General features: G+C 43.1%; 1 protein-coding gene across 5 annotated transcripts in view; it reads right to left on the reverse strand.

The window, feature by feature from the left end:
- Nucleotides 1-10,060: 10,060 nt before the first annotated feature.
- The window catches only part of MEIS1 (Meis homeobox 1), a 203,553-nt gene continuing 200,308 nt past the window's right edge, over nt 10,061-13,305 (reverse strand). For 3 of the 5 annotated variants that reach the window (XM_058182239.1, XM_058182230.1, XM_058182245.1), the window contains one exon: nt 10,061-11,327. In XM_058182239.1, coding sequence (XP_058038222.1) covers nt 11,044-11,327 — 284 coding nt within the window. In that variant the 3' untranslated portion in view covers nt 10,061-11,043. The remainder of the gene's footprint in view (nt 11,328-13,305) is intronic. The other 2 variants (XM_058182264.1, XM_058182253.1) reach the window with 1 other exon arrangement.

The following is a 13,305-nucleotide window of genomic DNA, read 5'->3' on the forward strand; positions in this document are numbered from 1 at the left end:
ACACACACACACAAATATATATATATATATATATATATATATATATATATATATATATATATGTATGTATGTATGTATGTATGTATGTATATATATCTATCACATCTCAAAAATCAAAGTCCCCCCCCCACCATGCCAGACACGTTTAATCATTGTTTAGGACAGAAGTGGGCGGCTGCTCTGCAGAGACCCATTCTCTATATAGAAAGGGTCACCCCTGCCCAAATTTCAGAGACTGGTTTGGGCCCCACCGAATAACTGGACCTTGGGAGCTACCCGAAAAGGCACTGAGCAAATTACGCCATGAAATTAAACAAGGAAGAAACGGTTGTGGCTGTTTCTTTTGTCTTCCGTTGTTTGTCTGGCAACAGGAGACTGTCCGACCTCTTCTCAATACACTTTAGGCTGACTTATGCGACCAAGAGTATTTCTAGTGATTCTGGAACTTTTCATCTTAAAGCTGTTAAAAAAAGAAAGCAGGAAGGAAGGAAGAAATTAAAATTCTTAATAACATTTATTCTCAAGATCATGTTTGCTTTTTCATTTGATAAAAAACATCAGAATTAATTGTTTTATATATTAAAAAAAAATCAGAAAAGCAGCTACCTAAAACCATGCTGGGGGTCGAGGAGTATAAAAATAAGTATTTGGGAGGAAAAGGAACAGCGTTTCTCTGACGTCTAGAAAGGACATAATTTATTTGTCCTGGTCGCATTACCATTGTTGGAAAAGCCTTCGTAAACAGCGAAAGGGGGAGGGGCAGGAAAAGCCAGCTTGCAGGTCATTTTGCTCCTCCCCCCATCTGTAATCAATCACTGGCAAAAAAAAAAAAAACCACACACACACCAAAAATACTTAAATATTCCATAGATTAAAATGCAAATAAAAGGTTGAATATGAAGCATTAACATGACAATCAAATATTTAATAACTGTAAATCTGAAAGGGTTTTGTTGTTGATGCAGCTGTTGTTTATACGTTTTTTTAATGTTAATGTACGATTTGTTCTATAAATAATTTCTAAGCTGAGAGTGATTTTACATTATTTTAACCAAGATTTCTTGGCATGAAATATTATTCCTCCTCCCTTTTAAAATTATTCTGGATGAACGACTCATTTTGATTAATTTATTGGGGGTAGGGAGAAGGAAGAGGAAGCCCTCTGAAGATGTAATTCAAACATAGCATAACATTCGCATGGTGATCCATATCAAGCGGTTCTTTCGAAATACAGCCAAGAGTGTTTCTGTTTATATAGCTGCAGATGGAAAGGCGGCTGGAGGTGGGAGAACGATTAGATTTATAAAAATAGGAGAATCTCAGGAAAGTTGACTTTTACTTTTACTTTCAGACTGAAATAAGAACCAAAGGAAGGTGCAGCTCCAAAGCTGTGACAAAGACCTTCTAAACCAAGCAGCTTTGCCTGGCGGGTACCTTTTCCTCCAAAATGCTTCTATTCTTTGTTCTCCCTGACACACAAAAAAAAAAAAAAATGGGGGGGAAAAACTAGATGTTGTTTATGTACTGCTGCTGGCAATTTGGCAAATTTTCACTGCTAGGGACATTGGCGTGCAGAGGATTCCCGTAACCTACTCAGCTAAAATTGGTGCCTGTGTTAACATGATTACCTCCCCTCACCATTCAGAGAGAATAGATATGTGTTTATGCTAGCAATTCCATCCATTTGCAATGGTTCGACTCTGAAGTCTAAATACAGCCCCCACTTTTTTTGTGCGGGGGCGTGGCGGGGGTTGGATTGAAAGGAGAGGCGCGCCCTTATTTCTTATTGGGATATTGAAGCATCTTTCTGCCTTCAATTAAATCCCCCTTCTCAGGCAGGGTATTCCCAATAAGTCTTGTGCCTTAATTCTAAGGGAATTTGCCCGGACTCGGGTATCACAGAAGTGAAGTTGGTATTTGGCAAACAGGCCTGGGGACACCACATTAAGTGGAGATGTGCTTGGGTGGTGCCTATCCAAAGCGGATACGACCAACTGTATGGAGAGGGTGAAATTTAAAGCTCGACCAAGGTGGGAATGGAAGTTAAGTGCATTCGGGGATCAGAGGCAATTTTTATCTAAAGAAAGATACGCAATTTTATCTAAAGGGAATCGCGATCAAGCAATTTCTTTTTTTTAAAAAAAATGAAATGTGTTGTCTGTTTAGCTTTCTTTTACTTATCCGTCCCATCCAAAAACCGGGTCGATGGGGAGGGGAAGGATGATTAAAAGAAAGATTATCAAATGCAGGAAAGAATTTCCAAAATCTGGGCTTTGAACGCGGCAGTACCTTTTGGATACTTCTTCATTGGCCAGGCTGAACAAACAAACTTGGCACCGTTGAGAGATTGCTGCTGATCCCGAGAGGGCAATTTAAAGAGGGGAGCAGAAATGACGCATTGCAACCAGGATCTTTTCGGTTCCGTTGAAATCAACAGGGTCCGCGGTCAAATCAAAGGTCTTTACAAGTCCATTTTCGGCTCCCCAAAAGCACATTCTCACATCAACGGCTCCCATTTCTATTCCCATTCCTTGCAACCTCCTGACTTTATTTCTTCGCGGAATGTCCTAATCTCAAGCCGAGCCAATATGCCATTCCGTTTAGCTAGCCAGTATTCCTCCCCGCCCCCCGCCCCGCTTGCCAGCTGGTAACGGGACCATTTCATGAGGATGAGCTGGGAAGGGTTAATCCCAGTTTCCAGTTTCAGAAGGCAGGTTGGTTTATTCTTTCTACTCAGGTAAGGGGACGAAACAGTGAATCTGTCAGCTACCTGGAGAGAAATAAACAGAGAAGCTGGGAGGCGATCCGCCTTAAATTTGCAATCCACATTCATTAAGCGGAAAATACTAGTGGCGGAAAAGCGGGGTCTCGCTGGAAGGGTTAGGAAAAAAGGCCGGTGCTGAAGATAGTTCCCAGATAGTGTGTCTGCCAAGTACCCTTCGGTGCTCCTTTATCAAGAGAGGAAAAAAAGGGGTAGTTGCTGGGAACGGGGAATATTAAAGAGAGAGAGAAAGAAAAGGAGGGTCATAAGTGCTTATTCACTACGTTCCTCTGCCCACTTGTGACAGCGGAGCACACTTCTCACCAGGCAGGACTATTCCTTCCTTCCTTGAAATGCAAGGCAGGGAGCGGTTCTGAATTTAAGCAAAAAGTTTACCTAAACGTCGGGAAAAGAAAACGAGGAAAATGCCGATTTTCCTGTACAATCAGGTACCGTACACAAGAATACTCACTCAACCAACCAACCAACCCCCAATTCAAAACAGCTCTTCTGTTTCTATGGTGTGTGTGTGTGTGTGTGTGTACACACAAACAGCACTTGTGTATCTCCTGACCCCACAATGCACAGTTCAGTTTCATTGATCATCTCTCCCCCCCCACCTCACCCCTCCCCTTTATGAGATAATGCAATTACAAACATCAATAAGGAGCTGCAAGGGGAATCATTATGCGGTGACAGTGATAAATGACGGTGCAGAAATAGCATGCTTTTTTCGAACAATCCAGGCGCTCAGGGGCTTTGGGGGGCTGAACACAGTCACCAAGGAAACAGATGACATCCAAAATGGCACCAAAGGGGAAAAAATGAGCAGTCTTTTCGTCTCCCCTCTCTTCTCCCCTCCCCTTCTTCCAAAGAGTTAGTTTTGGCTTTAGAAACAGCTGCCACACAGGCATTTAGTTATTTCACACATTAAAGCCCTGGAAGTTTCTTCGTCCACTACATAAAATACAAAGCTGCTGACTGCTTAGGAGTTTATTAACTACCTTGCAGGAAGGACTTCGCAAAGCCTTTCAAAGCAGACCTCCCGCTATCTGCCTTTTGGGAAAAACATTCTGTGCGGCGAGAGGGTTCGGTTCTCCCTTTCACCTTCGTCGCCCCATTTCTCTGTTCTCTCCTCCACCTGCCTTTTACACACATTCATAAGCACATTTACAAGGGAAAAGTACCCTCCACCTCCTTGTAATAGTTGTATGTCTGTATAAGCAAGTGTGTGTGTGTGTGTGTGTGTGTGTGTGTGTGTGTGAGAGAGAGAGAGAGAGAGAGAGAGAGAGTCTCAGATACAGCGCGGTATACATCTTCCATATACTGACTGGAATCCCAGCGAAGTCACACGGTAGAAAGGGAGAAAACGCAGGTATATCATACGGGCTAATTCCGGGGGTGGGGAGAAGTTTCCAAAAAGGTTCAGATACAATCCATCACATGAACCTTCTCGAAAGCGGGAAGTGAGTGATAATCGTATCCTTTTTCTTGTCCTTGGAAGCCCTCTGATATTCTTTTTATTAGGGCTTTAAAGCAATTCAGAGAAATTTCCTTTGCTGGAAAACTTTCTGTTCTCATCAAGGTGCTTGCGCTGGAAAGATAAGTCTCGAAACTGGCTGAATAGCCGTTTATTTTATGTACCACTGAAGGAGGAAAAGAAAAGCAAATATTCATTTAGTCGAACTAGAATTCGAAGAAAATCTAAGCCTTCCCTCGGTTCATTTACCTTTGTTAGACTCGGGTTTTATTTGAGTTTGGGCTCAAAGAGAGGGGTGGTGTAATCAGCCGAGAACGGCTTCGTTTTGTTAACTTTACGAGGGGGCACCCCTACCCTTATGCACCGCAGTAGCATCTGAGAAGTAAAAAAAAATCTACCTTTCTAAGGAAAGGTGTAATTTTGCGAATATGGGCGCGACGGATTATTAAAGCATTATTTATCCATCCACCAGCTCGCATTTGGAGGAAAGAGAGAAAATCTCAACATCTCCCTCCCAAACGCACACAGCATTTTCCTACATTCCTCTCGGGGGTCTCCAACGTCTGGAGATGGAGGGGCAACCGACCCCCCCCCCCGCGGTCTTAGATTTAGGGCCGGGCAGCAGAGGCGAAGAAGAGAGCACTCGCTTTAGTTTTGTTTTCCGGGACACTTCACGGAAAAACGCCAGCCAGCTCCCCGTGCGCGTTTTAAGGGGATTCCTCGGAAGTCCACGCACATTCACACGTTCTCGCGGTCTCGCGACTTTCGGGAGGCAAGCGGTGAGGCGACTAAACGTGAGGCGACAACTCTTGAATTGTCTTCACATCGACCCTGTTTTTAACCTGGCGGAGCCGAAAATTATTTGCTCGGGCTCCGCGTCTCCCTCTCATCCCACAGCCACACACGTGAGGCACCGCGCGGAAACTTGCACAAGTGGAAGCGTCCCGCCTCAGCGAACGGGATTCTGGCTTTCGCTTCCTCTGGTCAGGGAGGGTCGACAGTAGGCGCCGGGGAAAAGTCCAAAGCCAGGTGGGCCCGGACGACAGGATGTGACAGGACCATAGTCTCCGGAGTGAGAAGCGGGGGCCACGGAGATTATGGTGAAAAAAAAGGGGGACTTGCTCTCCTCGCGCTTGCGCTTTCTCCGGGGAGGCTGCGGGCGGAGTGGGTGCCAGGATAGACAGACCCAGATTGTGGTGTTGGGCTAGCCGCTAGCCCGACGGTCGTTTTTCGTTAACAGGCGCGTATTGCAGACGACCTGCTCAAAGAGTACGGATAAGTCTCCCTTTTTCCTGTGAGGCCCGTTTCCTTCCCTCTCCTTTTCGCGTTTCGAGGGCCAGAGCCAAAGGAGTTTCGCGGGAAGCCTTTTTAACACTTCGCCCGGATTTCTTGTTTTTGGGGGTGCGCGGAAAGAGAAACCAGAACAGTAAAAATAGAGACCAAGCTGGAGCCGAGATGGGCTCCAATTCACTTCGGACCGACCGAAGTGAATTTGCTTTGCTTTTCGGGCGATTGTTGTTTTTTTCAGACACCGGCGACCAGAGTTGAGGCTAAGGAAAGAGAACTGAGGGGCGCCTTTGCCCGACTCCCGAGAGCTCCGCCTCTTATACCTGAGAAGAGAGCCCGGGCATAGGAACAGGGACTGGCCACTTCGCCTTCCGTGGCTAAGGGGCCTTCCCGCTCCTCCCTACAAACCCCTGAGGGGGACTTGGCTTTGTAACGAGCAGGGAACGGCGGGCGTACGGCACGGCCAGCCTCGCTTTCCTCAGGGGGAAGGAGATGGCGGCAATTGCAGAAGCGCCAGGCTCGACCTATCCCCAGATGCCTCTCTCGCGGAGGCACGCACGCGCGCGCGCGCGCAGGCAGGCTACGCACGCACGCTGGCGCTTTCCTCTACCCAGCACGGTAAAAAAAAAAGAGGAAGAAAAAAAGAGGGGGGGGTGGTTGAGTGCTGCTCTCTCTCTGCTGAGGAGTGCCAGTGTTACTGTGAGCCGGACCCACAATTTCTTACAAAGTATTGATTCAAACCAACCGCCCTCACTCCAATCTTGGAACACGTGCTTGAAACGTTGTAAGAAAGCACTATTCAACTTGGGGGAAACGTCCAAACACGGCCGCAAGAGTCTCAAAAGCGGCCGCCCCACCTTCTTTGTTTTTGAAGCAGCCCCTTCCCTCCCCACAACGCGGACCGACCAGGCGGGCGGTTCACTTCTTCATTTCTTTCGACACCAGGTCATATTAATATACACAAGCACCGACTGGGGGAAAAAAAATCAGTTCAGGAGCCCCACCGCGCATGCGGCCTCGTCTGACAATCTCGCAGGGAAGGGAAAGCGAGGGAGGGAGGCAGGGGGTTGTTTTCCTTCCGTAGAGCAAAAGCTTGAACATAAAACTTTTACGGTGTGGGTTTTTTTTTTTCGGGGTAGGGGTGGGTAGGAGAGGGAAATAGTTCCACGCTCAGCCAAGCAGGAATGGAAACAGCCCCGAGGATCGGCGGAGCTCTTCTACAGCGAAGCACCCAACGCCAAGTTTTCCTCGGTCTTCGACTTAAAACGATTTCCGTGCGCAACTGCAAGCCAATCCCTTGCAAGAATGCCCACCCCAAATTTTTATTATCCTCAGCTAGAGCGGAATCTCTTTTTATTTTCAGACCGGAGGTTTGGAAGGACGGAGGTAGAGGAATATCGGGAAAAGGAAGGCGAGGGAATCGTTTTTCCAAACCCCCAAAAGATGGCAGTCGAAGCTGGCGTTCCGTCTCCTTTGGCTCTGCAGCGGAGGGCAGCGAGAGGCAAAGAAAAGGAAGGAAGGAAGGAAGGAACGGGAGGAGGAAGGTGGAAGACAACTGATCTGTTTTCAAATGAATCCCTCCAGAGATTTTTCAGAGCAAACAAACTCTACTCTTCTCTGGGCTGCAAACAGAGATACATTTTAGCAGCCCGCTTGGTCGCTTCCTGCCCCCCGCCCCCCAGCGCGAGTGCCGCAAATGGGCCGAAGAGGCGCGAGTCAGAACTTTTATCAAGCGGTCCCTTCGCTCGCTCCAGCCCGCGCCCACACCCCGATATGGACCTACGTTAATCTCGATCGCTTTGCGATGGACGGATCCAACTCAAAACTTTTGATTCCCAGTTTGGGGGGTGGGTGGGTGGGAACGAACGGGGGGGGGGAGCCGGCGGCGAAGGAGAACCAGACAGAAAAAGAGTAACAGCGGCGCCTTCTTTTTTCCCATATAGGGTAACTGGGTGTCCAAAGAGAGAATAATCTCCTGTTATTTATTTTCCCCTTTACTTCCAACAAATCTAAGAGGATGAATTGCAGTCTGGTTGCCAAAAAAAAAAGGGGGGGGGGAGTGTGATAAAGAGGTGGGGGGGAGAGAACCCAACTTCTCTCCCTTCCCCCAGGCCTCTCTTCTGTTGCTGCTGCCTTCGCTTTGAATGTGGGTAACTAGGAAACAGCCAGCAGCCTGAGAAGGCGGAATTTCCAACGTATAAAATGTTCTTAACGGAGCCATTGAGAGTGTGCAATAAGGCGTGAGGGGGAACTAATCTCTCCATTTAAATGTTTGTGGCAATTTTATCTAAATGAATTTTAATGCTAAACGAGGGATAATTCCCTATTTGTAACCCGTTTACTTCTCTTTCCTTTGCCTGTAAAAGCCGTCTAACATCATGTGACGAACAATAACAAAACAAAAAAAAATATTCTTTGAGAGTATTATTCATTAATGTGCTATAATTGCAGCTGATTAAGAGTAATCCCCCAAATGCGACTGCCTTGGTTATATTTTTCGAGTAAAAACTAACTGTAAACGAAGGGAGGGAAATCTGTTAAAGGAAAAAAAAAAGATTTTTTTCCCCTCCAAAACTCTAATAGCACATACACTTTTTGCTCCATTCCTGAAAATAAAACATGGGCAAGGCTATCAAGACCGAACTTTGGCAGCAAATGTATTCTTAATTTTTCTTGGTATTGCAGGGATAAGAAAGATATAACTCCCCAGCCACCTCTAAAGTTGGAAGGAGTTCCTTTGAGCAAAGAAAGGCTGAGAAGGACCTATATTAAACATTTGATTTTCTTAAATCACTCATTGGTTGGCAGTTTCCTAGACAGCCACGCCCCTCCCTCCATTAATGCAAATGACTCGATCTTTGTTGGAATATATCCGAATCACTATCTGTACGATCTAAGTGGCTGTTTCAACATCAGTGCAACTTAAGGCATTGTGATTCTCAGCTTCAACACATACATCAGATAACAAAATTCCCCCCCTCTCCCCAATGGAGAAAGTAAGCAAATAGTAATTAATTACTAGCAAAGTCACACTCTGAAAACTACATGCCTTCCACTAAGAGAGACAGAGAACACAGAAAATAAAACAACTTGATTTTTTATGGCTAAAAAATAAAGCTTCAAGTCAGGCTCTGAGCAGAAAGAAACTGCTTTATATAGGAGTAGTTATTTGTGGGGCTTAGTCCCAGGACTTGTGTCTAATGCTAGGTTCAAATTCTGGACAGTGGGGAGTATGTATCTCCTACATGCAGACAGTGCTGTCTTATCAACTGGCTTTTCTTTAAACATTTGAGATGTTAGCTGGATAGAGTGGGAATGCTCTCCAAGTGCTTCAAGCAGTAGGTAAACCAATCTATCAAACTTTGCCTAGTAGTCACCAAACAACTGGTCTCCCTTTTAAATCTAAACAGGGAATTGTTAAGGCGGTTTTATGGGGTGACATCTGTGTGAATGGCAGACATCATAGTTCTCACCACTGAGGTCTTTTGTTCCTATCAAGCAGTTTACCATTAAATCTTTTTTAAAATAGGTTTATTAGTTTGCCTTAATGAAAGTTTCTCTTTTTTCCCATGCCCTTAGGAAACTTTCTATAGCTGTAATATTATTTAGAAGAAAATTATAAGGTATTGTAAACCTAAGCATATTATTTGGTTCTAGTTAACCAACTGGCTGCAAAGCAGAATATACAACTATGCTGGAAAATTGGTCAGTATTTCTATCTGCAGCCATTTGCAGCAACCAGGTTTGTTTATGAACATTGGATTTTTAAAATGTAACACCTTTTATTGTATGTAAATGCACTAATTCAGGTATAATGACTGGCATCTTTTTTTTTGTAATCAACATTAACATTTTGAGGAGTAAAATTTAACTTACATCCTAGAGTAATTTAATTCAAATAACAAATATATTACATAACAGCATTCATTAATCTTTTGCAATTGGTTCTTTTTTGGTTTGGAATTACTAGCATCTAATAACAAAGATTTGGAAATCACTTGAAAATAGATAAATAGGACTAGGAAAGTTCACCATATAAAATACTTTACTTTAAAAAATATTACTCAAGCTGCCTAGTGCTAAAGTTATTTTGAGAGAGTGAGACTGGAATAGTTGCTAGCAAATTGCTACAATTTTAGAGGGCTTGGGCAGAAAAAAATAAAATTTTCAAGCAGTTGAACCAGCGTGACAAAAATAATTTGCTTTTATTTTAGATTCAGTTTCATTACTGCACTTGAACTACTACAGCTGGGCTTTGAGTTATTGTACAATCCAAACAGTTTCAGTCAGAAACTCTAAGACTTAATGTGCAATGATTATTAATAATAATTAGCTCCTTGGTTTCTTGATAGAAAAAAGGCTATCAACAAGCATTTGTTTAACCACAACAAAAGTATAATTAGCTTATCCCACTTAGTAAATCTGTATGCATGCCAACTCATACCAAACTGCTACTTTTACAAAAAGAAAGAAAGAAAGGAAAGAAAGAAAGAAGAAAGAAAGAAAAGAGGGGGAAAAAAGCAATAATACAGTTCATTTTTCCAGTCCTTTTTGCACAAAATTTATTTACAATGTATACATATATGCTCCATGATGGGACTATGGAAAAATGCACGACTGATGCTTTGCCGAAAAAAATAAAGTCAACATAGTAAAAATAACTCTTCAGTTCATGGTTTGAGAGGCATAAAACAGGAAGTGATGTAGGTGGTTGCTGCTGCTGCTGCTGCTGCTGCTTCATGGGGATAATGATGCTCTGATGTGACAATTAAGGTCAAACACACTTTTCTCTTGGTTTCCATGCCTCCTCCTACCAGTCTCCTTAAGACATTGCCTGCAACAGCTGATTAATCATTGTTGAGGACTGCAGTTTTTCCCATCCTTCCCGATTTACATCTGTTCAGGCCAATTCAAATATGGTGAGTAAATGAATTAGACATGCAAATTCACGCCCCAGGCAGGGAGGGGGGGGGAAGGATGGGGGGGGGGAAGAGAGAGAAATAGAGAGAGAGAGAAAAAAAAACAAAACAGAAATACAGAGTGCATGGCTGAAATCCTAGGATAGAAGAAATGTTCTTCTGCCTGACATAGATATTTTAATGCTCTAAAACTCCTGCAAATAAATCTTTTTTGTCATTTGCAGGATAACTGTAAGGCTTTTTTTTAATGTAAGGAGGCTTCTGCAGGAAGTGAAGAGTTATGGAAACAACACACATAGTGTGGAAAAAAATGCACATTTTTTTTCTTAAAAAATCTATAAGAAAGAACGTAATATGGATAACAGAATAATAGCATTTTACAATATTCAACTCTGTTGCCTTATATAGTTATTTTTCTTGTCCCCAGAAGTTGACTTCAGTTGGTGTGTTTTTCCTGCTTTTCAGGGTCCCTATAAAGACAATCTGATTGTTCCTTGGTCCAAATTAGATGCCAAGAATGGAACTCCATTAAGTCATGGTAGAACGACAATATTTCAAATTTGCCATTCATGAAAATAAAAGTATATTCCTTTAAGCTACTGAGCATGAATGTCCATCACTTGTCCACTCATTGCTGGATCTCCTGTATTGAGCATGGTGGGGCTAGTCGCTGACATCGGCATTCCAGAGTGGGGTGGTCCACCATGCATCATCATTGCTGGGTGGTGGGGGTGTCCCGGAAGGTAAGGATGCATGGGGGGGCCGTGACGCAACTGTGCTGGATGGGGGGGCATCTGGGGTGGTGTATAACTTGGCTGTCCCATTGTCATGCCCATTGGACCACCCCGAGACACATAATCCCCTGGCATACTTTGCAGTCCTGGGGGAAAGAAAAAGAGAAACTTGTGAATATCAGCTTGGACTGATTGAAATACAGCAATCCTGTTTACAGGTGATCCTTGTTTAGCAACTGCCTCTTTTAGCCACTGTTATGATGGTGACGAAAAAGCAACTTTACCACCAAGCTTCACAATTATGACTTTTACGGGTCTGTGAAGCAAAGGAAAGTAAATTGTAAGCACAGTCGCAATTTCACCTTGTGACTGCTTCATTTAACAACTGAGTTGTTGGTCCCAACTGGTTGCTAAACAAGGACAGTCTCTAATCTGGTCAAGATCTTTTTTTGTGTGTGTGTGTGGTTTTGTACTGAAACCATGCTTAAAGAATTGAACCATTGTAAAAAAAAAAAAAAACAACTAGTTGCACGTATACTAAAATAAACATTTGTGTACAGTATCCCCGAAAAGAGCATTACTATTATGTTTGGAAGGTAATCTTTTGCAGAATGGAAAGTATAACCTAAGCCAGGGGTCGGCAACCTTAAACACTCGAAGAGCCACAAAGGTCCTAACCAGAAGTCCCCGTTCAGTTCTAGAGCTGACCAGTTCCCCCATTATATTCTCCTCCTAGCGAGGTGTCCTTTTTCCTCTGCTGACCGGAAGTCCAGTTCCCCCACCATAGAGTCTCCTCCTAGCATGGCATCCTTTTTCCTCTGCCAACTGGAAGTCAGTTTCCCAACCATAGAGTCTCCTCCTAGTGCAGCATCCTTTTTCCTCTACCTGTCCTAACCAAAAAGCCCTATCAACTGTGCAGCTGACCAGCAACAGGGATCCGCAGCAGAGGGATGAAAGAGCCATATGCGGCTACAGAGCCACGGGTTGCTGACCCCTGAGCTAAGCTTAATGTATAAGAACTCTGTGAACTATATACTATGAAACAATTTCAATAAAAGGAGCTTCTTGTCTGTCCTTTAATAGTTTGTCAGATGCAGGCATGTGTCCCACAGAAAATAATCCACATGCCCATATTTAATATGGACATCTGGGCTACAGAAAATGTTTCAACATCAGTTCCTGAATACAATCCCTTTATTTTCTCTGATTTTTAGAAACATAATCTCTTTTGGGTAAAACATAATGAAATAGGGTTCTTTGCAAGAAATAATATGGTGTTTTGAGAAGGATAACTGGTTTAAGTAACTTCAAACATCATTCCTACTTTCTTTTTTATTTAGGCTGCAAATGGATTTTTTTTTTTAAAAAAAATGGCACATGGCCTGTCTTGCTGAAATTGATACCATGATAAAGGATGGTTTTTAAATCAAACATGTTGTTTTAAAATGCACAAAACCCAATAACGGATATCAATTAATTCCTTCTTTGAGATCGTTTTTATCGGAGGGAAAAAAGCAGAGCTCAGTCAACCTTTCAGTGATTTTTAAGAACAATAAGGAAAAAAAATGGGCCTAAGACAATCAACCTCCAGCTTTCGGTGGGCCTCTGCCTTCTGCATGGATTGCTGTACTTGATGGAAACTGACAGATGTATTGTTTCTGAGAGCTATAAGCTCCATAATCATCAAGGGTGAAAGGCATAGCTCTATTGCTAAGTAGGTTCAATTGGCTTGAGTTCTAAGTAATAGTGCACTGTGAATTCTATGAACACCTTAGAATCAGGTCTCTAGACTCTAGCAATGAACCGCTGCTTAATCTAGCCTAAAGGAACATTTTTGAACTAATGAAAATTGGTTATAAAATATACTGTACTCACAGCTGTTTAATAAAAAAGGATGATTTTTGTAATAACCTATTAATTTAATTGGCCACAAAGCATAAAATACATCATTTAAAATTTAATTGACCTAGAAAGTAAGAAACAATATTGAAATTAACTAAGCTAGAAAAATGTCCATAATGAGATAATAACCTAGTTGCATTCCCAAGCTGACCGGGAATGTTTTCACAGCTAATTGTTAAAAACTTGTTTTTGACTAACATTTGCAGAATGGCTGGGAAGCAG

This window comes from Ahaetulla prasina, chromosome 1 (genome assembly GCF_028640845.1).
Source record: "Ahaetulla prasina isolate Xishuangbanna chromosome 1, ASM2864084v1, whole genome shotgun sequence".
Lineage (NCBI taxonomy): Eukaryota > Metazoa > Chordata > Lepidosauria > Squamata > Colubridae > Ahaetulla > Ahaetulla prasina.